Source organism: Peromyscus maniculatus, chromosome X (genome assembly GCF_049852395.1).
Source record: "Peromyscus maniculatus bairdii isolate BWxNUB_F1_BW_parent chromosome X, HU_Pman_BW_mat_3.1, whole genome shotgun sequence".
In the NCBI taxonomy this organism is placed as follows: Eukaryota; Metazoa; Chordata; class Mammalia; order Rodentia; family Cricetidae; genus Peromyscus; species Peromyscus maniculatus.
The window spans coordinates 35,685,699-35,712,218 of NC_134875.1; the positions used below are offsets into that span (position 1 = coordinate 35,685,699).

General features: G+C 41.7%; 1 protein-coding gene across 3 annotated transcripts in view; it reads left to right on the forward strand.

The window, feature by feature from the left end:
- Tmem255a (transmembrane protein 255A) overlaps positions 1-26,520 on the forward strand; it is a 54,650-nt gene that overhangs the window by 24,270 nt on the left and 3,860 nt on the right. For 2 of the 3 annotated variants that reach the window (XM_006981570.4, XM_006981571.4), the window contains exons 5-9: positions 2,271-2,339; positions 4,089-4,160; positions 4,521-4,609; positions 12,503-12,665; positions 19,372-19,515. In XM_006981570.4, the coding sequence (XP_006981632.1) occupies positions 2,271-2,339; positions 4,089-4,160; positions 4,521-4,609; positions 12,503-12,665; positions 19,372-19,515 (537 nt within the window). The remainder of the gene's footprint in view (positions 1-2,270; positions 2,340-4,088; positions 4,161-4,520; positions 4,610-12,502; positions 12,666-19,371; positions 19,516-26,520) is intronic. The other variant, XM_006981572.4, reaches the window with a different exon arrangement.

Below are 26,520 nucleotides of genomic sequence, written 5' to 3' on the forward strand. Positions count from 1 at the left end.
GACAACTCAGATTATAACTTTATTTTTATCAGTGCTTACGACTTCTGGCATATTTCACATGATGTGGAATTTATCCCCACCCACCAGAAAACCTGTAAGAGTAAGAAACTCTTTATCCTACAGAATCAAATGACCTGTGTCCCTACAGGACCCAACCATGGCTGCCTAAGACCATGACACTACCCTTACTAATGAACATCTCTTTTGAAGGATAGTCACAGCTTCCTTTCTACAAAGTTGCCTTCTTTTAATATATGACACAAGGTAAGGCTGGATACATCTTCAAGAAAATATTTCTTCTAACACAGAACCTGCCCAAGGTTCATTTGGCAGTTGTCACTGGCCCCCAAATCATTTTGGGGGAAGGGGATTATTCCACAGTCACATTTATTGGACTACTTAATGAAAGTCACATTTAGGTCCTAGCCAACTTAGGTGGGTTAAAAGCCACCCGCCCTGTTGGTAAGGCCCTTTAATATCATCTCACCATATTTCTTTGACCTGAGTGAATCTAAACTTTTCAAAGACCTAATAATTTCTAACGCATCCCTCTAAAGTGTGTTGTTCTTTCTTTTTCTTGTTTTGGATCCCCTTTCCTTCTCCATCTCCCCACCTATGGTCATCCATTAGCTGGAAAAGTCACTTTGCTCTCTTGTGTCACAATTTATTTCTCTTCCCAGAGTATATAATAGAAATGTACCTTTCAGGGTTAGAAAGAGAGTGAAATTAAGCGGTAGGTATGAGCATGCCATCTAATATATAGCAGTAGCCTTTTCCATCTCTTCTTGCCAAGGTTGACAGTCCTTCAGGCTAAAGAGGTTGCAAGCTCAGGCGCAGTGACCTCTTCTCACCCCTGAATTGCCTGTTCTTGCCCTTCTTCTGGGAGATTAAGTGGAGAATAGCAGCCAGACATAGCTAGTGGGCAATCATCTTGCATGCCTGTCTTCATTTAAGGGAAGTAGCTGAATGGCTTCTGCAAAGCCGGTCACAAGGCTATGGCCAGCACCATGGTCAAACCTTTCCTTGAGCACAATAACAATGAGTCTCCTGTTACTCTAACATAGAAAATAAATCCTGCCAGTTGTGAGCATGAGAGTCTGAATTCCTCTCTAGTCTGACTCCAGACTGAATTAACAGCAATGTGTTTTTGTGACACTGAACAGCAAAGAGAATTATGGAGCATGAGCTAATGGAAAGCCCAAGGTCATTGATGGGGTCACAGAATAGAAGGCAAGAGGTACTCAATGCCAAGTAAAGGGGATTCTAAATCACAGGTATAGGGAAAAATAACCATCAGGATTGGAACTACAAAGAGAAGTGAGGGCAGAAGGGGAAAGGCAAAAGATAAATTCATTCTGCCTGGGCACTTTGAACTAAACCCCTAAGGCCATTTTGCATAAACTGTTGTCTTATGCCAGAGTGACTTTGTCCAAAGACCTCTACTACACAGGGATGCTTAGCATCAGTTCTGGAAATGACTGCACCTTCTGGTTACAACTTTCCAGGCATCTCTGGCTTCCAACCTTCGTTTTTGCAAGCTTCATCAGAGAGCTGGCCAAGCTAGCAGAGTAAATCAATCGTCCTTGATTTCCACATTAATTTTTTGTCTTTGCCTTAAAAGTACATTTTAAGCTCCCTGGCTTTATCTAAGTTGTGTAGGTGAGTGAAAATGGCTTGTAGTTCAGTTGAATTAAAATCTCCAGCTGACTAGGTAGTTGCCCATCCTCCAGCTTCTGGCTTATTCACTTCTTCCTTTTGCAAAGGCTGTGGAAATACCTGCAGGGGGGAGCACAAGTCAACCAGCCCTTATCTAGTCCCCAGGTGATAATGAGACTTCATAGTTGAAGCTGCACTCTCTGTATTTAGAAGTGTAATATTGCAATAACCTGGAGGTTTGAATCTTGCTCCCTAGGGACTGTTTGCAAGAAAACAAAGCCTAGAAGTAAAAGAAAACCAGAGAGGAAATTTCAAAAAACTCATTTTTCAATCAGCCTTCCTGGTTTCTCATTAAGTGAAGCAGTCCAATAGAAAGCGGTTATTAGAATGATTTTGTCTGATCCATACATTCTCAGGCGCTCTCATAGACAACTTTAAGAATTTAACCCAACCTACTGCCTCCCCCCTCTTTGTGTGTGTGTGTGTGTGTGTGTGTGTGTGTGTGTGTGTGTGTGTGTGTGTGTGTGTTTTCAAATCTTTTATTAGCAGGCAGGGCTCTTGGTATTTCATTTTACAAAACCAAAACCCTTTCGGCTTGGTGTTTCCCTTTATAGGATTTGAAACCACTCTATGCTAACCGGTGCCACTATGTTCCCAAGACATCCCAGAGGGAAGCTGAGGAGGTGAGCCACAATGATGCTGCATGTCTTTACCTCATGGGAAAGTCCCTTGTTTTATCTGAAACGACCTTTCTTAAAAACTAGATTTATTCATTTTATTATTTTATATGTATGAGTGTTTTGCCTGCATGTATGTATGTGCACCACATGTGTACTGGAGTTACACACAGTTAGTTATGAGACACCATGTGGATGCTGGGAATCGAACCCTGTCCTCTGCAAGAACAAGGGCTCTTAACCGCTGAGACAACTCTCCAGCCATGAAGCACTCTTTCTATATTATTTCTTTCCACAGGCCTAAGGCTTACTGCTAGATGTCTTAAGTTGTTTGTTCAGTGGGTCAAAATACAGTGGTACTGAGGACATGTCATAGATTGGAGCCTCAGGAGGCCTAATCAGATTAATTTTGTTCCATGGCCACAGGCCACAGGCTCTGACCCCAGCCAGTAGTCTCTCAGTGTGTGTCCCTTTCCCATCTCTGCCGATGATGATTCAATTGCCTGGTGCTCATCTCAAAGAAGATATGAAGCCCACCAGGATGCTAGCCCTGTGCTGAGAAGGCAAAGCATGAACCCCACATGTGGGAAGGGTCTGGAGGCCGAATCAGGATAACTCAGCACTCTGTTCTATCTCAAGGTTCTAAGGAGACCCAGATTGTTAGTCTGGCCTTCTCATGACACCACTAAGAGCCTGGCCGAATAATCTTTGAGTAGGCTCAGGAGAGTATTTTTTCCTGTTTCATACTCCCTTGTGTTCCATGTTGCTTCAGCTAGAGGCATTAACAGTGGCAACATTGGGGGTGGGGCACTTTGATTTCAGCACATCATAATCCCATCCCAACCAATGGATTCCAACATATGAAATGCTACCTGTTTCTGGGAACTCTGACAATTTGGTACTCTGTTAACCTCAAAATGAAAGCCACTCACTGTGAGGACACACCCAAGAGCACATTAGCAGCACAAATTGGACTCTATAGGGGGAAAAATAAAGGAGACAAAGTTGGGATGGTAGGGAAGTGGGGAGGGATCTAAGAAGAGTGAGAAAAGGGGGTTAACAGGATCAAAATGAAATGTATGAAATTCTCAGAGAACTAAAATTATAAAAATAACATTAAAAGACAGCACACATGTGATTGAAAAAGAAAAAAAGAAGACAAATGGAGGCAAAATGGCCACTACATCACACAAACTCATGGGGAGCCACTTTACATAAAACACATCATGAATTGTATTCTTGGAGTTAGACAAAGTCATAGTCTTGCTCACAAGGATATTAAATGCTTTTATTATGGTAGTACCGTTCACTTCCCTCCATTTTCGGTTAGTAACACAAAGTTGCCATTTTTCTAATTGTTCCTGGGTTAGAAGGAGGAATAAAATGTGTGTGTGCTAACAGCATATCAAAAAGGCACTAGGCACTTGGATGAAGGGCCCAGTAGGAAGGAAAGTGCCTATGACTATTTCTGCAACAAAGCCAAACAAATGTGAAAGTACTTTGCTACACCCTTAGAGGGAAGGGAACTTAAAAATTTTTTTTGTAAGCAAGAGAAGGTAAATGCAGATTATTCCTTATGTTTTTAGATTCTCGAAATGTTTTTGTAAACTCTAAAAGTGTAAGACTGTTACAGCTATCCTCTCGATTTCATTGCGATAGCTTTGTAAAAATTTGCCGACTGCACAGATCTTCGCAACGGTTTCCATAAGTTTGCTTGTAATCCTGTTTCTCTTAACTTGATTTTTCCCATATAAGGTCATAACTTCCTCAGCCAAAATTGCTCCTTCTACAAGGGCTTTGAGGAACCTTACCCAGGCAGTTAAAGAGGTATTGTTATATTTCAATGCTCATGTAATGACCCCTCTGCATTCACTTCTACCAGATCCTCTTTTATTTCATGTCCTGATTTGCTCACCCTTCATATCCTCATCCCCTAATACCCATTTAGTATTCCATATACTGTTCCATCTGTTTTTCCTCTTGTCTACTGCCACCCAGCTCTATAGGTGCTTGCTTTATGAACAAACGGAGCTACCTCTCTGCTTAGCCTCATCTTTCTTTTGCATGGGTATGCTTATGTCCCAGCCATCATTTCTGTCTCCATCAGTCACTAACTCATGTTTCAGCTCAGAGGACCACTCCTCCTACCCAGTGCTAGCTTCTCTTATTGTTGTTTTGTGTCTTCAGGTGAACTGCCCTCAACTTAGCCGTGGACTTTGCACACCTCGAATCCGGGGCAACACCTGCTTCTGCTGCGACCTTTACAACTGTGGCAAGTGAGTGTGGTGCCATGGACACAATAGTAATTGTTTGGCCATGTTGGGTGCTAGGAGAGCCAAGGCTGGTGAAGGGTGTATGGTGGGAATCATAGAATTAAAGGGTTAGGGTCTGCCACAGATTCCACCTAACCCGCCTTCTCTGTGCAAGGCATCACGCTGGCTACTTTTGCAAACTTCATCTCCTTTAACTTTCTTTACATTTCAATTTTGCCTATAAAGTCTGTAGAGTCATCAGCACATCAAAGATGAGAAAAGTGAAGCTTAGAAGAAATACACAATTGACTAAATACAATATAGAACTTGAAAATGGAAGTAGGACTCAAACTCAGCACTATATCTACATTCAACAGCATCCAACAAATGTTTATTGAGTACCTTCTCACAACCTGGACCTGTTCTACACACTGAGGATTATGCAGTAGTTAAAACAATGTTTGTCTTGTGGAGCTTATATTCTAGCAGGGAAGAGAATATAAACACACATTAATACCTAATATAATGTTGAGTCTGATTAGAGCGCTAAAGAAAAATGAATCAGGAAAGGTAGACACCAATGAGGGAGAAACTGTGTACACAAAGTACATATTGGATGTCTCTTTGTGAAGGTGACATTTGTGAAGGGACCTGAATAAATCTGGAGAGCAAAACAAGAAGATACCCAAGAAAAGAGTTTTCAAGCAGAGGGGACAGCAAACTACAGAGGCTCTGAAGCAGGGCTGGTACCATTCCAACTCTCTGCCTTCCAGTTATATCTCCTCCAGTTCTTTCTTTCAAAACATTAGGTGATAAGAACACAGAGTTCATGCTTGTAGGAAAGACAATGAACAATTGATAGGCGAACATAATCTAATAGTGTAGTGAGGATCAGTGGACATAGCAAGGACCCTGGTGCCCTAAGCAAATGAGGGACAAAAGATAAGGAGGACTTTAGGATACAAACTAAAAACAGGTAAAGGTGGGGAAGATAGGCTTGCAAGTTGTCAGGAGGTAAGGAGTGCAGGGAGCTATAGAAAAATGCAGTGGGTGGTGAAGGGAAAGCAGGAGCCAAGGTCAAATATTAAAGAACCCTTTGGCCTTGACCATGTAAGCAACTGGGAGCTATTGGAAGTACACAGCATAGGAAATGAAGTTGAACTGGCAGACACTCCAGACAGCTGGGATGCTGGAGAGAATGAGACCTAGACCAAGTTGGTTTAGCGGCAATGGAAAGCAGGAAGTATTTTTTTTTTTTTTGTTTTTCAAGACAGGCTTCTCTGTGTGTATTCCTGGCTGTCCTGGAACTCAATTTGTAGATCATGCTGGCCTTGAACTCACAGAGATCCACCTGCCTCTGCCTCCCAAGTGTGGGCCTAAAGGTGTACGCCACCACCGCCTGGCAAGAGGGAGTAGCTTTTCAAGAACAATTTAGAAGGTGGAATTGGCAGAGACGTGTGAGTATGTGATAAAGATTATGAGCGAATAGCCCTACATATAAGGTGTTGTTAGATAATGCTTGTCTATGCATGACTGTTTTCAGACTTCGTGTAGGAGAGCTGAAGGCCAAAGGAGGGAGGGAGGAAGTAGCAGAGGATCTAGATGGAGAGGCCTTAGAGGGCAGTGGTGTACTCCTACACATTCCCTTCCTGTTGATATTCAGAGACTGGTTTCTCTGACAGGCTGGAAGTGGAAAGAAGCACGGGAGAGCTCACCCTAGACCTTCATGATTTTTGCTAATGCCAGTCTCATTTCCTTGAAATATCTGGCAACAGAGAAAGAGAAATTCAAAAGCACAAACGAGGTGTAAGGATTATCTGGGGTGGACAGGAGATGCATAATTATTCATGTTGTAATAAATAACCAGCATATATAAAGGTAGTCCCTCCTTAATAGGGATGATTGAGAGTAGGCTATCATTATACTTTTTGAGCTCATTTTTCTGAAAGTAATCAAAGGGACATAAGAGTTGGGATTATTTCTGTTCACTCCCTTGTTATCTCCCCACTCTCTTTGCTACTTTCCACCTACCTCTCCCATGCCTCTCCCTTCCTGCTCCATGACCTCATGGAATAGGGCTGGAGGCCGCCAGGAACTGAACAGGGTCTGGAGACTCAGAGAGAGAGATAAGAAGTCATCTCTCCTGCACACAGAGAGAGGGGGGGAGGAAAGGAGGGAGGGAGGGAGAGAGGAAGGGAGGGAGGAAGGGAGGGAGGGAGGGAGGGAGGGAGAGAGAGAGAGAGAGAGAGAGAGAGAGAGAGAGAGAGAGAAGAGAGAGAGAGCTTTGTCTCTACAGTGGATATGTTTCAGAAAAAGGATTAGATACATAAAAGGTTACTTAATGCCATTTATCTGAGCCTGTGGGTGAATATTGTCTCCCTATTTTTTCCAGTGGAGACACAAACCCAACTTATCTTTTTGTTAATCTAAATTTCACAATAGCCGGCTTTCATAAAGCAACTCATGCCAGTGTTGTTTTTAAGAAAGGAATTTGTTAAGAAGTTGTTTTAGACTGGACTTCCAAAGGGCAGGGGCTATAATTCCACTTCATCAGTATCCCCTGCCTCCAGCACAGGCATGACTAAAGAAAGAACTGATGAAAGTGGAGACAAGCCGGGCAGTGGTAGCACACGCCTTTAATCCCAGCACTCGGGAGGTAGAGGCAGGTGGATCTCTGTGAGTTCAAGCCCAGCCTTGTCTACAGAGTGAGTTTCAGGACAGCCAGAGCTGTTACACAGAGAAACCCTGTCCAAAACAAACAAACAAACAAACAAACAATCCACTCCAAAACAAGACAAAACCTTCTTTTCACCAGAGAAAGAAAATATTACATGAGGCAACTGACACAGGTCATGCTGTTCCTAAAGATCTTCAAGCTGGGGAGTAGCTTTAGTCTGCCATGTATCTAGAAGGCAGACCCAAGTCTGAGTTGCCAGGATCCCAAGGACAAAACCAATAGAAAAGGACTTGCTTACATTTCTATCAGTTCAGAAAGTAGCTATAAGACTAAATAGAGGACAGACTTGCAATGAAGGCAAAGCTTTTTCCTTGACCCAGGTTTTTTTTTTTTCAGCCAGAGCCAATGAGAGTTAAATTCAAGGCCTAAATATAGCTAGCAACTAGCATTCTGAGGCTTGGAGACTTTAATTTTGCCGAATGCATATTTGTTTTCCTCACACGAAGCCTATTTTTAATCAATTGCCAGCTCCTCCAGTCCATTTCCTGGAAAGGAGGCCAAGAAAAAAAAAAGTGGGAACAAAAACATCAGGCAGTCATTTGTACAGTGCTACAGAAACAGAGTGTCTACTGTCCCCTCGAACCCGCAGACCTTCACTGACGTCATGGGTGGTGAGGTTTAATACCAAACATAGATTATTCCATTTAGCTTTGTGCAGGAAGGTGGCTTTCTCTAGGACACAGCTTCTCTGCAGTGGCCTTTCAGAACGTCTCTTCCTTCCATCTAGTCACTCCTCTTTGGAGAGGTCAAGTCAATATCGCTGGTTTTCAGTGTGTAGCCTAAAGGAAATGGAGTGGTTTCTGTACTGCCTCAGCTAGGAATACAGTGATAGAGGACAGCTTACTTCCATTCCTCATTCCCTTTAACAGACCTTTATGACACTCCTACTCTGTGCCAGGGGCTGTTCTATAGAAACTCAGTTTGCCAGAAGGGGAACTTGAAAATAGGGTGAATGAGAGAGACAGGGAGGAAAGGAGGGAAGGATGGAGGTATGGAGGGAGGGAGGCAGAGAGAGATAGAGAAGGGGAAGGATGGAGAGGAGAAGATGAATTACCACTTCAAGTTGACTTTCTCTTAGTGAAGAACAGAAAGACACCTTCTTGCTTTCCCCAAGATCAGCTGCTAGTGCCTGTGTTAAGTAGTAATTTGGCCCACCCAGTGAGTGGAGTGCAAGAGAAAGCGAGCCCATTTCTAATGAGCACTGTCCTGATCAATGCAATGATAAGGCTTTGTACTCAGTTACTCATTCACTGTGTATTCATCCATGGTCTTTAATATTTCTAGCACTGTTCTAGGCAGCAGGAGAGACATAAAAAAGATGTAGTGTGAGAGATGGCTGTCTCTTTCAAGAGGTTACAAGTTTAACAGAGACAGACATCATGGTGGCCTTGGACTTGGTTATACTGTACTACTCAGCATGGAGCAGCCTCTCAATACATGTTAGCTTAGATGGAAAACTAATAACCAATGAAGAAAAAAGAAAAGACTATCTGAGGCTGTGGGTGTTCAGGGGAAAAATCTCATGAATGGGTATTGGAGTCCTTGAGAAGGCCCTGTTGAAACTTTGAGCCAGTGGGGGATCTAGATAGGCCGGGAACTGAAGACAGTATCTTCTAGAAGAGAAAAATCTGAACAAAGGTTTTGAGGAAGCTCCCGGCAGTTCCAGCCTGGGTCTCTGGAGAACTACAGCTTAGCTAGAGCGTGCACTGCATTTTTAACCCAGACTGTAGCAGATGGAAATTCGGACAATTTTTCAATTAAATTTTTTTCTTATGATATATTTATGTATTGTGTGTGTGTGTGTGTGTGTGTGTGTGTGTGTGTGTGTGTACATGCCACAGTGCACATGTATACATCAGATGACAACTTGTAGACGTCATCAGGTTTGGCAGCAAGTGTCTTTTCCCACTGAGCATTTGCATCAGCCCTGGATCATTTTTTGTCTTACTGATAGTGAAGAGCCATGAAAAAGTTTTGAAAAAACAAAACAAAACAAAAAACAAAACAAAACAAAAACAAAAACGAATGACTTCAAGTTTTAGAAAACATTTTAGGAAGATTAACCAAGTATCGATAGAGTCTGGCAGGAGTGCCTGGTAGTCATGGAGGCCCAAGGGTGAGGGTAATAGGAAGGCAAAATATAATTTAAGGGTACATTTTTCCCAGAAAGTGGACCAAATGAAATCATGACTCTCAAATAGAAGGAAATCACATTAATTTGCTAAAACCTATACTATGATTAACCATTAACTTTCTTTTGCTTCATGGTTCAGTTTTTAAAAATTAAATAGCTGCTGAACCCACTCAAATTGAAACCAACTATAATCTGGAAAATTGACTACTCTTTTCTTTTTTTGAAGTGCCAAAGATGGATCCAGGGGACTGGTACATGCTAGACACACGCCATGCATGTGTGGAGGGGTCAGTCCTCACCTTCCATCTTAATAAGGCAGGGTCTCCTAGTTTATTTCTGCCTCTGCTAGCTGGCCTGCAAGCTTCCAGCCAATTCTGGCTCCTCTTTCCATCTTGCCATAGGAGTGCTGGGATTACAGATGCTCCCACGTCTGACTTTTAAAATGTGGGTTCTGTGGATAGCACTCAGGTCATCAAGCTTACAAGGCAAGCCTTTTTATATACCAAGCCATCTACCAGGCTTGGTCATGCAACATTCTAATTAGGTCTCCCAGGCTCAGAGAAGTTAAAAATGTTTTTGTCAGCCAGGATTCAAATGCAGCTTGACTCCTGAGTTTACTAGGGTATACTGCCTTCCTATATGTACTATTCACTTACGCTCAGTAGCCTAGAAGGTAGGCAAGATAATTGGGAGGATGTCAGAAGGTGGCTTCGAAGCCACTAATGTGCCCCTACAACCCAGCACTCACTATTGTACATATACCTGCCCTTTTCAAAGGGATTGAACCTGTACAGATGCATCTTTGGGGGGTAATAAGTAATGTGTACACTCTCCTTCCCCACCACCAGTGCCAATTCATAGGAGACACTCAAGGTATGCTGATGAATAGGCTCTTCAGATATGTTCCTAAAGATATTGAAATTCAATTTAAATTCAGATGACTTCAAGTACTCTTAAACTTCTACTCTGAGGGGCTGGAGACACAGCTCAGTGGTTAACTGGAGTTACAGGCAGTTGTGAGCTGCCTGATACGGATGCTTCGGAAACCAAGGTTGGTCTTCTGCCTGTAACTCCAGTTTCTGGGGATCCAATGCCCTCTGGTGCTTCTGTAAGCTAGCACATACATTCATAACCACACACAAAGAATACAGTTGATACACACAGGCAGACACATGTAAATACACACATTGGTGATTCTGATGTAGTCTGCCCTGTAACCACACTGATTTCCTTAGAGAAATTGTTTTTAAAGAATCCTAAGTTAAATTTATTTGTAAACTTAAAAAGTCAATCTTGCATGAATAATCCCTCTCTGGTTCATTTTGGAGATTAACCCTTGATTTTGTTTTGGTATTTTTTTTCACTTTTGGTATTCCAATAACAGGGAAGTCTCATGTAATAGCCTTCAGATGTTAGGGAATTGCATTGTATGTTTAATTTTAAGCACCATGTTTCACGTTAGCTGCTTTGCATTATCCAGAAGGACAGGGATTTCCATTTAATTCCTTTATCAGGTATTTATGCAGTACCAAATGGGTGTCATGCATGGCAGTTGTGTGAGTTTCTTTTTCCTGAGATATGAACACATGTCTCTTCACCCCAGAAAGAGCAGAGATAGATCAAAGAAATTATTCTACCCAAGTTTAGCTTAGTAAACCAGTGAGTTTATCTTGTCACTCATCCCTCAGCACAAGAGAGATGATTGATTCTAGCTCCTTCTCCCCCACTGAGACAAAAATCTGTAGATGCTGAAGTTCTTTGCATAAAATGGATACTATAACCTCCACAACCTACACACAGCTTTCTATATATTTTAAATCACCTTTAGATTAATTATAATTCCTAACCCAATGTGAATGTCATGAGATGAGGTATTATACTATATTATTTATGGAATAACAACAGGAAATGATCTATATATGTTCATACAGACCCATACTTTAAATTTTTAATCCATGGCTGATTGAATTTGTAGATGCAGAACCTGCGGAGATTATATCTTCCACATATGTATTTGTGGATAGAGAGTACAAATCAGTCTGTATTAAGTAATGTGACTCAGAGTAACTAGGCTGAGTGTGAGCATCTTTAGACAAGGTAGCCGAGGAAGACCTCTCCAAGGACATGATACTCTGAGTTTTGTGTTACAGCTCAGTTTTAGTAGTGCATTAGCACATCGAACATTTGCGGGGGTGGGGTGGGGTGTTGCTTTTGAAAGGGGAGGCATTGAAGTCTTTGAAGCCTCAATCGGCGTTCAGCTTTACCACTTATGATTGACCAAGTTCCCTCCCTGTGCTTCACTTCCTTCATTTGAAAAGTGGAAGTGTAACAACATCTGCCTCAGTGGTTCTCAAGGTTCCTAAGGCTGCAAACCTTTAACACAGTTCCTCATGTTGTGGTATCCCCCAACCATAAAATTATCTTTGTTGCTATTTCATAACTGTAATTTTGCTACTGTAAAAGGGTCGTTTGACCTGTAAGGGGTCTTTATCCAGAGGTTGAGAACTGCTTCTCTACCTTATAGAATATTGTAAGCATTTGCAGTGTTGACAGGCATTGCTGTGATAATAAAAATTCTTTATAATATGCTCTGTCCAGTCCAATAACCACTATCTACATATGGCTAGGAAACACTTGAAACATGAGAAGAACAAATGCTTGAATTTCAAAATTTACTTACTAAGTAGTCACATCTGGCTAGTAACTACCATATTAGACCGCCCAGATTTACTGAATTGACATATGTAAAATGCTAAGCACTGAGCCTGATAGATAATGTGTCAATAAATGTCATTTAGTCATTGTTAATGATGGTTACAAGAGTCTCTCCAACAGGCAACATTTTTAGACACACACCAACCACACTTTTATTGCTTTGTTGCACACTCCAAGCCAACTGCAATGATACCCCTTACAACAGAGCCCCACCTTCCTAGGCATCTTTTTTTCCCTGAGCTACACAGTAGTCAGATCCTGGTGGTGGTGGCAATGGAGGGAGATTTTCTGCTCCTAGGAGACTGACTGTAGTGTGCTTCTCCCCATGCAGCAGGGTGGAAATCACTGGTGGGTACTATGAATACATTGATGTCAGCAGCTGCCAGGACATCATCCACCTGTACCATCTACTCTGGTCTGCCACCATCCTCAACATCGTTGGCCTGTTCCTGGGTATCATCACTGCTGCAGTCCTTGGAGGATTTAAGGATATGGTAAGAGAGAAAGCAACTTTGCATTTTGCAGTGCCTTCTGTTTGGAGATGGGGAATGAGGCTAGGATGTTAGGGGCCATGGAGCTACATAATTTCATGGGACGAATCAGAATGTAGCATATGCAGCTGCCTTCATCTATCTCAAGTTGGAGTGAGAAATGCCATCAATTTGTGTATATTTCTTGTTAACATGAACTTCCTGTTATCCTGAGGCACACTTGAGGGGCAGGGGGTTTTCAGACTTCCCATTCACCCTGCTTGTGCAAACAATCTATTATACCTTCTCCACACCTTCAACTTTCCTGGTTAGTTTTCTCCTTAATGATCTTTGGGAGACAATGAAGGAAAGAGAGTTTATGTTTAGCTGTAGGTAAGATCAATGCTAGTCTCCTACAGGAACTCCACCATGCAGTTTCTCCAGTAAAGGCATCGAGGCTTTTCTCTCCTTTTGTACCTGAAGACTCAGCCCCAGGCTAAGCTGCTTGCCAGATCTTGCCTTCAACCCCAGTCTACCCACATTCCTGTTCCTCTCTTTGAAGTCTTCTCCATATTCATGTGCATGACTGCAAATGTGCACCAGCACTCAGAACCCTCAATAATGTATGCTCCCTCGATAACAGAGGATGCCCTATTCTCTTTTGCTTTCAAAACATTTCTAATAATTTATTTGCTGTGCTGGTAAACTTTGATCTCCAATTATGGAGCTGTTAGTTTTGAGCTATGGTTATTAACCTGGTTTTATATTAGAATCACCTGGAGTATTAAAAAGCAAAGCAAAACAAAATAAAATACGTTCACATGCTTGGGTCCTTTCTGCAGACATTCTGATTCAGTTGGTGTAAATGGAAATCCATCTCTGAATGGTTTATTGAGAGTTCCCCTGGTGATTCTGATCTGTAGGCGAGGTTGAGGACCACCGCTTCACATATCCTTAGAAAATTATTTTGTGCCTAAAAGAGACTTTCTCTTGACCCAAGGAAGTAAGACAGGCAATTTCTAGACCCTTGGCTATTTATGTTCCTTTTGGGGTCCCCCCAAAACAGGATCTTGAATAGCAGTCTCTAATCTGACCCCAGATAGATAGTCAAAAACGCACCCAGGTTAAGAGAAACAACTGAGTTCTGGTTACAAAGTCCCCAGTAGAACTGACCTGATTAGGAATATTGGGTATCCCGCTGGTGAATCTGTCAATGAGAAATCCTTCCCCCGTCCATCCCCAGTCTATCATTCTCTCTTCTCTCCATCTCCCATGAATACATTTCTCATTCCCGCTGCTCTTACTTTAGAAAACACAAGCACAAAGAAGTAAGGTAAGCATTCACACAGCTGTCATGCTAGGAGAGAGAAGGAGTTCCTGTCACCCGGAGCCCAAGGAATTGTTTAGGAGACATAGCTGTTTCTGGCTTGAAGCTTCTTTGGAGAAAAAGAATTGCCATTCTCCTTGGATGCTTTTCCCAGAAGAGTCTCATAGTGGTGGGGACTGCCTGAATAGGAGGGGTAGAAAGGGCTGCAGTGATGCATGAATGTTGCTTTACCTACAAGGTGTCCCTCACTCTGATCTTACCCCATAAAGTCATGGTGCTAAAAATTCTAGTTTGTTTTTTTTTCTTCCATATTTTTGGATAGGCATTGCCCCTTTTTTTCTTGTCTGTTTTCAAAATTAAGATAGTAACATTTAATTTTTATATTATTATTATTATTTATTTATGTGTTTATATATGTGTCTGTCTGTATATGTGCATGTGCCTGAGAGTAGGGGAATCCCCTGGGGCTGGAGTTACAAGCAGCTGTAAGCTGCCTGATGTGGGTCCTGGGAATTGAACTCGAGTCCTCTATAAGAATAATACATGTTCTTTACCACCGAGCCAGACCCAGATAGTAACATCTTAAATAGGCTGGCTAATACGCTACAGAGGTGTTAAAACCTTGTATTAAGTAATCTCTCTGAGTGAAAGATTCAATAATTTTCCATGGTGGCAAAAGAAATTGGGAAGTGAAGTCAAAGTGTGCCTAAGAAAGATAACTTTCTTCAAGAAAGTTCTGCAAGTTGGGAAGAAGGAAGGATTTAGGAGGTGGTGTTCTAAGAAATAAAGCCCTTCCAAGGTTGATTTCCCTCAGCTTAAAAAAAATCCAGGAGGACATCTCAATGACAACATCAGCCTCTTTTAAGTATACAATTCAGTGATTCAGTACACTCAAAATGCCACATGGTTTTCATCTCTACTTAGTCCTATGGCACTTTCATTACCTGAAACCTGTAACCATTAGTCAGCTACTCCTTATTCCTCTTGTCCTGAACCATCAGAAACCACTAATCTGCTGTCATTAGGGATGTCTCTTCTGGATGTTTCCTTTTGGCCAAGGGGAAATGCTGTTACAAACATTCATATAAATGTCCGATTTTTTCATGTAAACTTGAAGTGGAAGTTTTGGGTTGTATGGTGTTTTTATGTTTAGCTTCCTGAGAAAGAGACAATCTAGTTTCCTCATCAGAAATTTCATATTCCTGCCATATGTATACAAGGATTCCAACTCCTCTACACCCTCATTGACAAAAGATTCTAGCAGGTACACCATTGTAGTTTTCACTGGCCTTTCTATAGTAGCCGATAATGGCAAGCCTGACAATGTATTTATGTTCTCTGGAAAAATTGTCCATCTTAGTTTTTTACATCTATCTGTCTGCCTGTCTGTCTATCTATCTATCTATCTATCTATCTATCTATCTATCTATCTATCTATCTATCTATCTATCTATCATCTATCTATCTATCTACCTACCTACCTACCTAACCACCTAATCTATCTATCTATCTATCTATCTATCTATCTATCTATCTATCTATCTATCTATCTATCTATCTATCTATCTATCTATCTATCTATCTACCTACCTAACCACCTATCTATCTGATTTATAGAGACAGCCCAGGCTAGCCTCAAATGCATAATCCTTTCTCTATATGATTAAAAAAATGCACAATCCTCCTGCTTCAGCCTCCTGAGCACTAGGATTTAAGCTTGTGCTTCTTCTTTTTGCTGTTGAGTTATAAGCATTCTTCTCCTGCTACAGATACTAAACCCTTACCAGATGCATGATTTACTGCAGCACATATGTTTAAGAGACTTCTCTTTCCCCATTTAGCTCTTAGTTTTCTTGTCAAAAATGAGTTAAGCTCACATACATAGGTCTATCTCTGAATTCTTCACTTCAGTTGTTTTTTATGTGCGGAAGATAGGGGACTCTGTGGATGGCTCTGATAGTGGCCATGGGCCCTTCCCAAAGGCCATTGTACATTTACTGTTGTTTAATCTTCATTAGATACCTTCAACATTCACTTTGAGGAGATCTTAAGTACTAGAACCACTTGACAGATGAGAAAACGGATCAAGCAGGCTCAAGTGGACTAGAGCACAGATTGACTCTTTCTACTCTATCCCTTCTTCCCCAACTGACATTTGTCCAGACCTTTCTGCTTCTTCAAGTTTTGTAACAAACACCATATGTGGTTTGCTTGGGAGCTTCCTTAATAGTAACGGTGGGAAGCAAGGGAAATACTGAATGTCATTAAACCATAAGCCTGGAAGCTCTGTCAGAGACCCACGGGGAAAATGAAAGATGAAAGCAAAGATCATGGCACAAGATGGTTGGTTCATGGAATAAGAGAATCCTAGTGGGGGTAGGACATAAGGCCACCAAGGAGATGATGTCATCAAAATGAGAACACAATGGAGAAAGTCCTAGAATACAAATGTGTGAGCCGAAACAAAATCCTTGACCCAGGTCCAAATGCAGTTGGTGACTGGCATGTCTGCTCCCTTATTACAGTGCCCTGGAGTCTGCAGAGAGGCTCAGGGGTGCTGGCTGATGGAAGGATAGGAGCCAAGTGCTGTGAGCTGGCAGCACTTAAATCCAATGGGCTAGGAGCCGCTGTTTGCAGAGTCGTTGCAGAATCCTGAAATGAAAAAGGATGTCTTCACACCCTAACCACAAATGCTTGAGAGTGATCCTAAGGAAATGTTCAATGCAATGTTTGTTGATCAAAGATAGGAGGATTTCAGAGGAATCTTTAAAAAGTGAACATAGCTGTCCATTCTGTTCCTGAGTGGTATCTCTGGTTTAGTATAAGTTAGAGAAGAATACAAGCGGCACTCTTTCCAAAGTCCATGACCATTGTCTCAGCAGACACAGTTTTGTCAGGGAAGATTGCTTTCACCGTTTCCTGTGCCTCTGAGTAACCTTTGGTTTGACGAGCTCAGAAAGTTCCTGATCAACAATGGGGAGTGGAATCTTAAAATCTGAGTTTCAGAATTATTTCAGCTGAAACACACACACACACACACACACACACACACACACACACACACACACACACACACACACACTCCTATGTGAACATATGAATACTGACAAGCATGTTTTAAAATCCTGCCATCTATTTGAACTATAACCAGATCATATGACCATCTATGTTGCTTTATCCCTGCCCATCTATTTCACCATTGCTGCCCTGCCCATTTTTTCTCTCCCCTCTGGCCTGGACTGTTGAGCATCTTTCCGGAGCTCACTTACTCCTCCTCTACGTGTTCTTCTGTGCTTCTTTCTCTGCAATATTTCAGTTTCTATCAGACATGATCCTGGACCCCTTTTACAGATGTAGTCACATTGTTGGATTGCACTCCTGTGTTTAGGCTTGATTTATCTGAATAAATGGTTTTGTTTTGTAACAGATGGCAGGGTAGGTTTCTAGAGGACAGGAGACCAAAGAAACATACTTTCTGGTACTTCCTCAGGGGTGGAATGTCTTCTTAGAATTTTGGGGGAGAAAGAAGGACACTTCCCAGAGATCTTCCTCTGTAAAGTAAGGCAAGATCTCAGGCCTCTCCCACATAACAGGCATCTGTGAGGTGCATTGTAATTAATGACTGAGGCCTATAGCTCTTCACACCCCTAGGGATGTGAACTGTAATCCACCCCAAGCAACAGAGCAACAGAACTGTGCTGAAACTTTCTGTAATGGACTATCCCTGTCAACACCTTGACATGCTTGCCTGCTGCTGCCAAATCCTACCCACATTTTCATGGCTCCTGCTTGGTGTTAACGTGGAGTAGATACATGCTGGAAGGAAGAAATCCATCTTGCAGACAGCTTTTGCCTGTCCACACAAATGGAAGAGGGTTCTATGACATGGGAAATGGAAAAGGAAACCTTTTGCCCCTCACTTTGAGCCATGTGGTACAAAGCACAGTTCTCCTTGGGAACTAATGAGCAGGTCTCTAACCTGGATGACAGTGGTTTTAACTCTGAAAGGGCTACACCTGCCAGCAGATTATAGCAAAGATAGAAAGCATTCACACACTGCTTTATTTGCAAAAATAATGAAAGCATTACCAAAATGATTTCAACATTTCTGTAGATTTGGATTTTCAGGCTAAAAAGTTGTGGGGTATGGGTAGTGGACCACTGGCTCAAGGGTTCAGGGTACTTGCTGCTCTTGCAGAAGACCAAAGTTCTGTTTTATTAGCTACGTGGTGGCTCACAACCACCTGTAACTCCATCTCCAGGGGATCCAGTGCCATCTTCTGATCTTCACAGACACTGTCCTCACACATTCACATACAGACACATGCATATACATGCATGCATGTACACATACACACATAAATAAATTTAAATCTTTTTTTTTTTAAGTGGCGGGGGTTGGAGAGATTGCTCTGTGGTTAAAAGCACTTGTTGCTACTGCAGAGGACCGAGGTTGGGTTCCCAGAACCTACATGGTAGCTCACAAGCATCTGTAATTCTAGTTTTAGGGAATCTGATACCCTCTTCTAACCTCTGTGGGCACCATACAGACACTCATACACATAAAATGAAATACATAAATCTAAGACAAATACAAAGTTTAAGAAAAAAATGACCCAATATGTATTAATTGGAAAAATATTGGCATATATAATAGAAAGTTGAGTTTCCATTTTCCTCCAAATATTACTTTCCTCTGCAGAGGTAACTTTAAATAACAGTTTGCTATGAATATTTCCAAATTAATTTCTTTGCATTCACACACATAAATATGTAACTGAGGTTTTTAAACATAAATGAGAGCACACTACATTAATTTATCCCAGTAGCCTTTCTTTTCACAGTACTGGGGATTGAACCCAAGGCCTTGCACATACTAGGCAAATGCTCTACCACTGAGCTATATTTCTAGTTCCGTAGTAGCTAAAAAAATAACAGCAGGGGCTGGAGCGATGGCACAGTGCTTAAGAGGACTGGCTGCTCTTCCAGAGGACCTGGAATTCCCAGCACCCACAGAGAGGTTCACAATCATCTGTAACTCCAGTTCCAGGGAACCTAACATTCTCTTCCAGCCACATGTGTGGGTGCACAGACATACATATAGGCAAAAAACCCATAAATAGAGAACAAATAACAGGATACTCTGGACAGCTTTCTCTGTCACTAAATATAGGTTTTTGTTTACCTAAATATAAGTGTTTTTTAATTACTAAATATCAATATTTTTATAATATCACTATTATATACAAATATCAGGAATATTTGTTTATATCACTAAATACAAATCTTTGTTTATCAATAGCTGGGTGATATGCTATAATATGTCTCTGATATGGCTTAATTTAACCATTCATGCAATGATACTGGTGTATAATATATTGTTTCTAATTTGTTTTTCTGCAGAACCCTACTCTTCCAGCACTGAATTGCTCTGTTGAAAATGCCCATCCTACTGTTTCTTACTATGCTCGTCCCCAAGTGGCATCATACAATACCTACTACCATAGCCCTCCTCACCTGCCACCGTATTCTGCTTATGACTTTCAGGTATGTTTGGAGAGAGAAAAAACCCTCTTTGCTCCCTTTGCTGTAACCCCATCCTTGTTATTGTTCCTGACTTATTTATAGACCCTTCCCATTGCTTTTGGAATTGATGGGAATTAGGCAGACACTCTACCCCAATGGACTTCATCGGCTTGGGGGAACCAGTGACTAGATTAAGGACCAGCAGGGAGGCAATGATGGAAGGAGCAGGGAAGTGGGAGGAGCATGAGAGAAGAAATAGAATGGGAGGAAAACAGAGGAGGATGGTAGGAGTGAAGTATCCCAGATTGTATTTAAACACACTAAGAGAAGATCATTTGGCTGGGAGATGGCATAGCCCTGATGCTTGACCCAAGTGTGTTCTCAGTCACACAGAGGTATGAATCAGACCTCTAATGAGGAAGTCCCTTTGCACACAACTTTCATCTCATCACTCGGGAGGCAGAGCCAGGTGGATCTCTGTGAGTTTGAGGCCAGCCTGGTCTACAGAGTGAGTTCCAGGACAGGCACCAAAACTATACACAGAGAAAACCTGTCTTGAAAAACAAAAAAAACAACAACAAAAATTCCCATTTTCAACCTTTTCTTTTGACATGTGACTGTAGAGAAGTGGAGGCATAAAAAGGGCAAAAGAAACTCACAGTGTGCAGTGAGGAGGCACTTTGAAAAAACATGTCAAATGGGTCTTTGCATATGAACAGTGATTGTGCTAGACCATAATCAACTCTTAAATGGGAGAGGGTTATTTTTGCTCACAGTTTTGGAGGCTTCAGTCTGTGACCAACTGGCCATATTGTGTAGGCTTGTAAATGTTACATTACCCCTCAGAGTGCTGGGGACTAAACCTTCAATATCTGAACCTATGTAAGTCATTGTAAACTATTGGACAAGTATGACACTAAAACCTGGCCAACCAAAAACTGAGACCATAGGAAAATCCTTTTATTTTATTATTTTTAAAAAGATTTGTTTATGCATTATGTATACAGTGTTCTGTTTGCATGTATGCCTTTATTCAGGAAAAGGGCACCAGATCTCATTATAGATGATTGTGAAGCACCATGTGGTTGCTGGGAATTGAACTCAGGACCTCTGGAAGAGCAGCCAGTGCTCTGAGCCATCTCTCCAGCCCCCAGAAAATCCTTTAAAGGAAAGAAACTCCAAATGATTTTTTTCTTCACTTGATTACAGCCCATAAGTGACACAAGGGGACATAAAGCATCACTTTCTTAGCTAATGTTTGCTAAGCTGAAATCCTTGGAGAACCTAATTTCAGCTTTAGTTTAACGAAATAATTGAAACTTTAAAATTATTAGTTGCATTTGGTTTGGAGTGGGTCTATGGCTTTATAGTAATATAATATGAATATAGACATGTTCACTACTGTTAAATACAGTATCACTTCCAGCAGAGAGCATTAAGGCTTAGAAAAATTATATTAGAATTTGACTAAAGCCTTATTAGCTACAGGAAGATGGCTCTAGTACTTCTTATCCAATCCTTTTTGCTCAAAAAGGCAACTACAAAGAAGAGCATAATTTCAGTAGTGACAGAGGCAACATATTTCTCTTTTAAGAGAATTTAGGTATGTTGAAATTTACACAGGGATGGTACCATTCCCTTGGGGCCTCAATAATAAAACAGACCATCCTAGGATGGAGAGATTGTGGGCCCAACACAAGAAGTCTTCTATTTTTCCTTTCCCTTCTTCTTCCTTTCCTTTCTCCTTTCCTTTCCTTTCCTTTCCTTTCCTTTCCTTTCCTTTCCTTTCCTTTCTTTCCTTTCCTTTCCTTTCTTTCCTTTCCTTTCCTTTCCTTTCCTTTCCTTTCCTTTCCTCTTCCTTCCTTTCCTTTCCTTTCCTTTCCTTTCCTTTTCCTTTTTCCTTTCCTTTCCTTTTTCCCTTTCCTTTCCTTTTTCCTTTCCTTTCCTTTCCTTTCCTTTCCTTTTCCTTTCCTTTCCTTTCCTTTTCCTTTCCTTTCCTTTCCTTTCCTTTCCTTTCCTTTCCTTTCCCTTGTTCCTTTCCTTTCCTTTCTTCCTCCTTTCTTTCCTTTCTTTCCTTTCCTTTCCTTCCTTTCCCTTTCCTTTTCCTTTCCCTTTCCTTTTCTTTCCTTTCCTTTCCCTTTCCTTTCCTTTCCTTCCTTTCCTTTCCTTTCCTTTTCCTTTCCTTTCCTTTCCTTTCCTTTCCTTTCCTTTCCTTTCCTTTCCTTTCTTCCTTTCCTTTCCTTTCCCTTTCCTTTCCTTTCCTTTCCTTTCCTTTCCTTTCCTTTCCTTTCCTTTCCTTTCCTTTCCTTTCCTTTCCTTTCCTTTCCTTTCCTTTCCTTTCCTTTCCTTTCCTTTCCTTTCCTTTCCTTTCCTCTCCTCTTTCCTTTCCTTTCCTTTCCTTTCCTTTCCTTTCCTTTCCTTTCCTTTCCTTTCCTTTCCTTTCCTTTCCTTTTTCCTTTCCTTTCCCTTTCCCTTTCCTTTCTTCCTTCCTCCCTTCCTTTCTCTCTCTCTTTCTTTTCCTTCCTTCCTTCTTTCCTTCCTTCCTTCCTTCCTTCCTTCCTTCCTTCCTTCCTTCCTTCCTTCCTTCCTTCCTTCCTTTCTTTCTATTTCTCTCTTTGTTTCTTCTTTTTATTTCTAAAAACAGTTATTTAGTGTGTGTGTGTGTGTATTGTGGTGTCTGTGTGTGTGCACGTGTGTGTCACAGCATATGTGTGGAGGTCAGAGGACAACTTGTTCTCTCCTTCCACCATGCATGCTCTAGGAATCGAACTCGGGTCATCAAATTTGGAGGCAAGCACCTTTGTTTGTTGAACCATTTCACAGATTCCTATGGTTCCTTTTGAGACAGGGTTTCACTAGATAGAAAAGTTGGCCTTGAATTTGCAGCAGTATTTATGATTCAACCTCCTAAATGCTGGGAATATAGGTGTGAGCCTCCATAATGAGCTATTTTTATTTTCATATCAAAGTAAATTCTATTGATTTTAGGAAGTTGAACTTCGTGATGAACCTTCTAACTAGTAATACTAATATCCCATGTGACAGTTACCACAAACTCTTTTGTTTGGGGGGAGGGTTCAAGACAGGGTTTCTCTGTGTAGACTTGTGCCTTTCCTGGAACTCTCTTTGTAGACCAGGCTGGCCTGGAACTCACAGAGATCCTCCTGCCTCTGCTTCCAGAGTTCTGGGATTAAAGGTGTGCGCCACCACCACCCAGTTTACCCACAAACTCTTAATAGGAAATCCCTCTTTAAGGTACTTAGACAATGGTGTTTTTTACCTACACATATGTCTGTGTGAGGGTGTCAGGTCCCCTGGAACTGGAGTGATAGAGAGTTGTGAGCCGCCATGTGGGTACTGGGAATTGAACTCAGGACCTCTGGAAGAGCAGCCAGTGCTCTTAACCTCTGAGCCATCCCTCCAGACCCTATTTTGTTCATTTATAAATAAGATTATCTCTGTGACTCTGATGTGATCATTTCTATTCTCTCTCTCTCTCTCTCTCTCTCTCTCTCTCTCTCTCTCTCTCTCTCTCGGTTAATAGAAGAATGAGAAAGATTCATGGTGGTTTTAATCAACTAATTAATTGTGTGTGTGTGTGTGTGTGTGTGTGTGTGTGTGTGTGTGTGTGTGTGTTTACATGTATCCCAGGACATACTTGTGAAGCAATGAGGACAACTTTCAGGAGTTGGTTTTCTCCTTCCACCATGTGGGTCCCAAGTCATATTCAGGTCAAGCTTGGTGACAAGTGCCTTTTACTGGATTATCCATCTCACCAGCCCCTCACAGGGGTTTGTTTGAGTCCCTCAAAATCATGTCTTCACTGTGTAATGATCCTATTAGGAAGGCTAGGAAACATTTCTTGTGGTCAGAAATGGGCAAGGATTTGTTGTGGGTCAGTTGGCACTGAGGAAGTTGTGAGATCTGAGTGTGAGGCAACAGACTATTTCAATCTTGCATTCCAATCCCTCACTTCTAATGAACTTCCTGCACTTCAGAACAGGAAGGCTATATGCTGAGACCGCTTTAGTCTCCTTTCTCTTCTCCCCAGCACTGCTTCTCTTGCCCTTTGAGATCATTTCCCCACGACCCCTTCTGTTTCAGCTAAGCCCAAATTCTATAGGGCATTATCACTTCCTACTTCTGTTCGGAAACTGAACGCAGTATAGTTTTATCTAAAACAATGAAGGTTCCTGGCCATATTTTTCCAGTCTGGAATGCTAGGTTAGTTCCTCTACTTTACTCATGGACTTGTCCCTTTCCTGTCCATTTGGTGAATTGCCAAGTTTAAGCTAAAAAATCTCAGCCCATGAAAAATGCAAACAGCGCTGCTTATGTTCTTTATTCAGTACCTGAAAGTACACGATGTTTCACTGAAGCCATTAAAAGTGACTCATTATAAATTGAGCCCATTTAATAAAAGGATTGCTTCAACCCTGTGGGGGTGGGAGGAGTTAATGGTGCAGGTTACCTTGAAGCTCAGAAAGCCATTTCTGCTTTTTCTTTATTTCCCCCATCCCTTCCTTCTCAACTTTTCCCTTTCTTCTCCTTTTTCTTTCTTCCTCATTTTCCTTCTTCCTTTTGTCTGCTCCTCTTCCATTTCTTTCCTTTTCTTTCTATGGCAGAATGTAGGGGGGATGCTTTTTTAAAAAGACACAACTTCTCTAACTAGTCATTGTCACTAGGCAGTGCCAGGGCACCTTTTGGAGTAAAAGATTCATGGACCTCATGAAGAGAGGTGTTCACATGTTCACAGAATGTGCATAGATATTAAAAAACGTGAGTAGACATGGGGCAGGTGAGGGGGTAGGAGATAGAGAGACATCTGTGTTCATAAAGGGTGGCTCCCTCCGTAGCACCATTAGAGTACATTATGTACCCTCTTAAGTACATCAGAGGGTGGCCTGTAGGCCATCCAGACCTTGGAGGCAGCTCAGGAAGCCAGAGCTGACAAGACCAGCAGTGGGCTGGCTACTTAGATGTTCCTTGTGCTTTGTGGTGTGCAGAGATTCAAAGCATTAGTAAAGTTCAACTCTCAAGCAGGAACCAAAATGCATCAAGCCAGCTCTCCAGCAACAAAGCCAAGTATTTCTCAAGGTGCTTGCCTGTTGCTAGGAAACTATGCACTGGTACTGTGGGCCTTTTTCCCTCTCCAACCCCCAAGGGTATGTGGACTGCAGCCAGTTAGCTCCTTGGCTCTGCCAGGAACCTTCAAATTTATCCTTTAGATTTCCAATTCTGACCTCAGAGGGGAATGAGAATCACCTCTTCTCTGCTACCCACCCCCTAATATTTACCAAACATGAGATTGAGAAGAGAAAGTCCAGAGGCTGTTTTTCTGCCTCCTCTATTTTCACAGTGTACAACTGCCACCCACAGCAGCCGCTGCCCACCCACAGCAGCCTTTGTATGGCTCTCAGGACACAACCGACTTCAGCTCTACTGCAGGGAATTGTCCTTCTCTCCTGTGGCTGTGAACGCCTTAAACTGCCCTGCTGCCTCTTGCCATCCCTAGAGTGGGATTTAGAAGGGCAGAGTGCTATATACATGCTCAGGCACAGAGATCCTTGGCCCTGTGGCTTTTCCTTTCCTCTCTGGTTAAGAGAAACACTCTTTAAAAAAAGATTTATTTATTTATTTATTTATTTATTTATTTATTTATTTATTTATTTATTTATTATTATGTATACAGTGTTCTGCCTGCATGTATGTCTTCAGGCCAGAAGAGGGCACCAGATCTCATTCTAGATGGTTGTGAGCCACCATGTGGTTGCTGGGAATTGAACCCAGGACTTCTGGAAGAACAGCCAGTGCTCTAAACCTCTGAGCCCCAAGAGAAACACTCTTAATAGAAGAAAGCAACATGAGAGGAGAAGGGAAAGGAAAGCAAGATGTATTACTCACTTTTCTTGTCAGTGTGATAAAATAGAAAAAAAAGGTTATTTATTTATCTAGTTTTTTTTTTTTTCTGAGATATGGTCTCACTATGCAGTCTTGACTGGCCTGGGACTTTTTATATAGACCAGGCTGACAGTTGGCTCACAGAGATCCACCTGCCTGTGCCTCTAGCTCCTGAGATTAAAGGCCTGTGTTACCACACCCAGCCTAGGAAGGGGTTATTTTAACTCACATCAGGTGGTACAGTTCATCATGATGAGGACAGGATAGTAGCAGGATTAATGTCATAGTCACCTTAAGTGAACAAGTTTGCTCAATGAGCTATTAGTGTGTTTTTTTTTCCCTTCAGAACATAGCCCTGTTATTAAACAATGCACAACTGGACCATTTTAATAAAGGATATCTTCTTGTATCGAGGTGGCAGTTTAGACTTAGGAAGACATCTTGCTTTTCTCAGGTCCACTCTCAAGTTGTATTGTCTTTAAAGGTCCTCTAAGTTCTGTCACCTAGTCATTCTTAAGCTCAGAAAAGTGACCGGGTGGAATAGGAAGAGGATGGCTACCCTCTCCTTACTCCTAACATGATGGGATGCAGGTATTTCACTGTCTCATACAGGACCTTGACATCTAGACAATGCTCTTCCAGGAGTATAGAGCTCTAGTATGGGGATGACACTCTGCCAATTTGTCTCATGCTTTGGAAGCCTCATGCCAGGGCTTGTCCAAGATTGCTACAAGCATGGAAAAATGATGTGATCTACTCCAACTCTGTCTAGAACAAGTAAAGATGTGACCCCCCTTCCACCCACCTCCATGTTGAAATAGCACTTGAGCTCTTGAGCAAATTTAGTGTAAAAAACCCAGATCCTCATGGAGCCCAGATACACTAGAATACCTACAGTCCTCCTATTCTGTGTGCTGACTAGCTTTGTTCTGAGACCCTGAATTTGTTTCCTAACTCTTACTGTCCTTGTAGTTCTCTCCATATGTCAGACCTCATCTTAGCCTTGCTCTAGAAAATTGCAGACTCTGAAAATGGATTGTAGTTTTAAAAGGCATGCCAAGGTTACCTAATATATTCTCTTCAAGTAACAGTCATTCATTCAAGATTTATTGAGCATTTACTTTT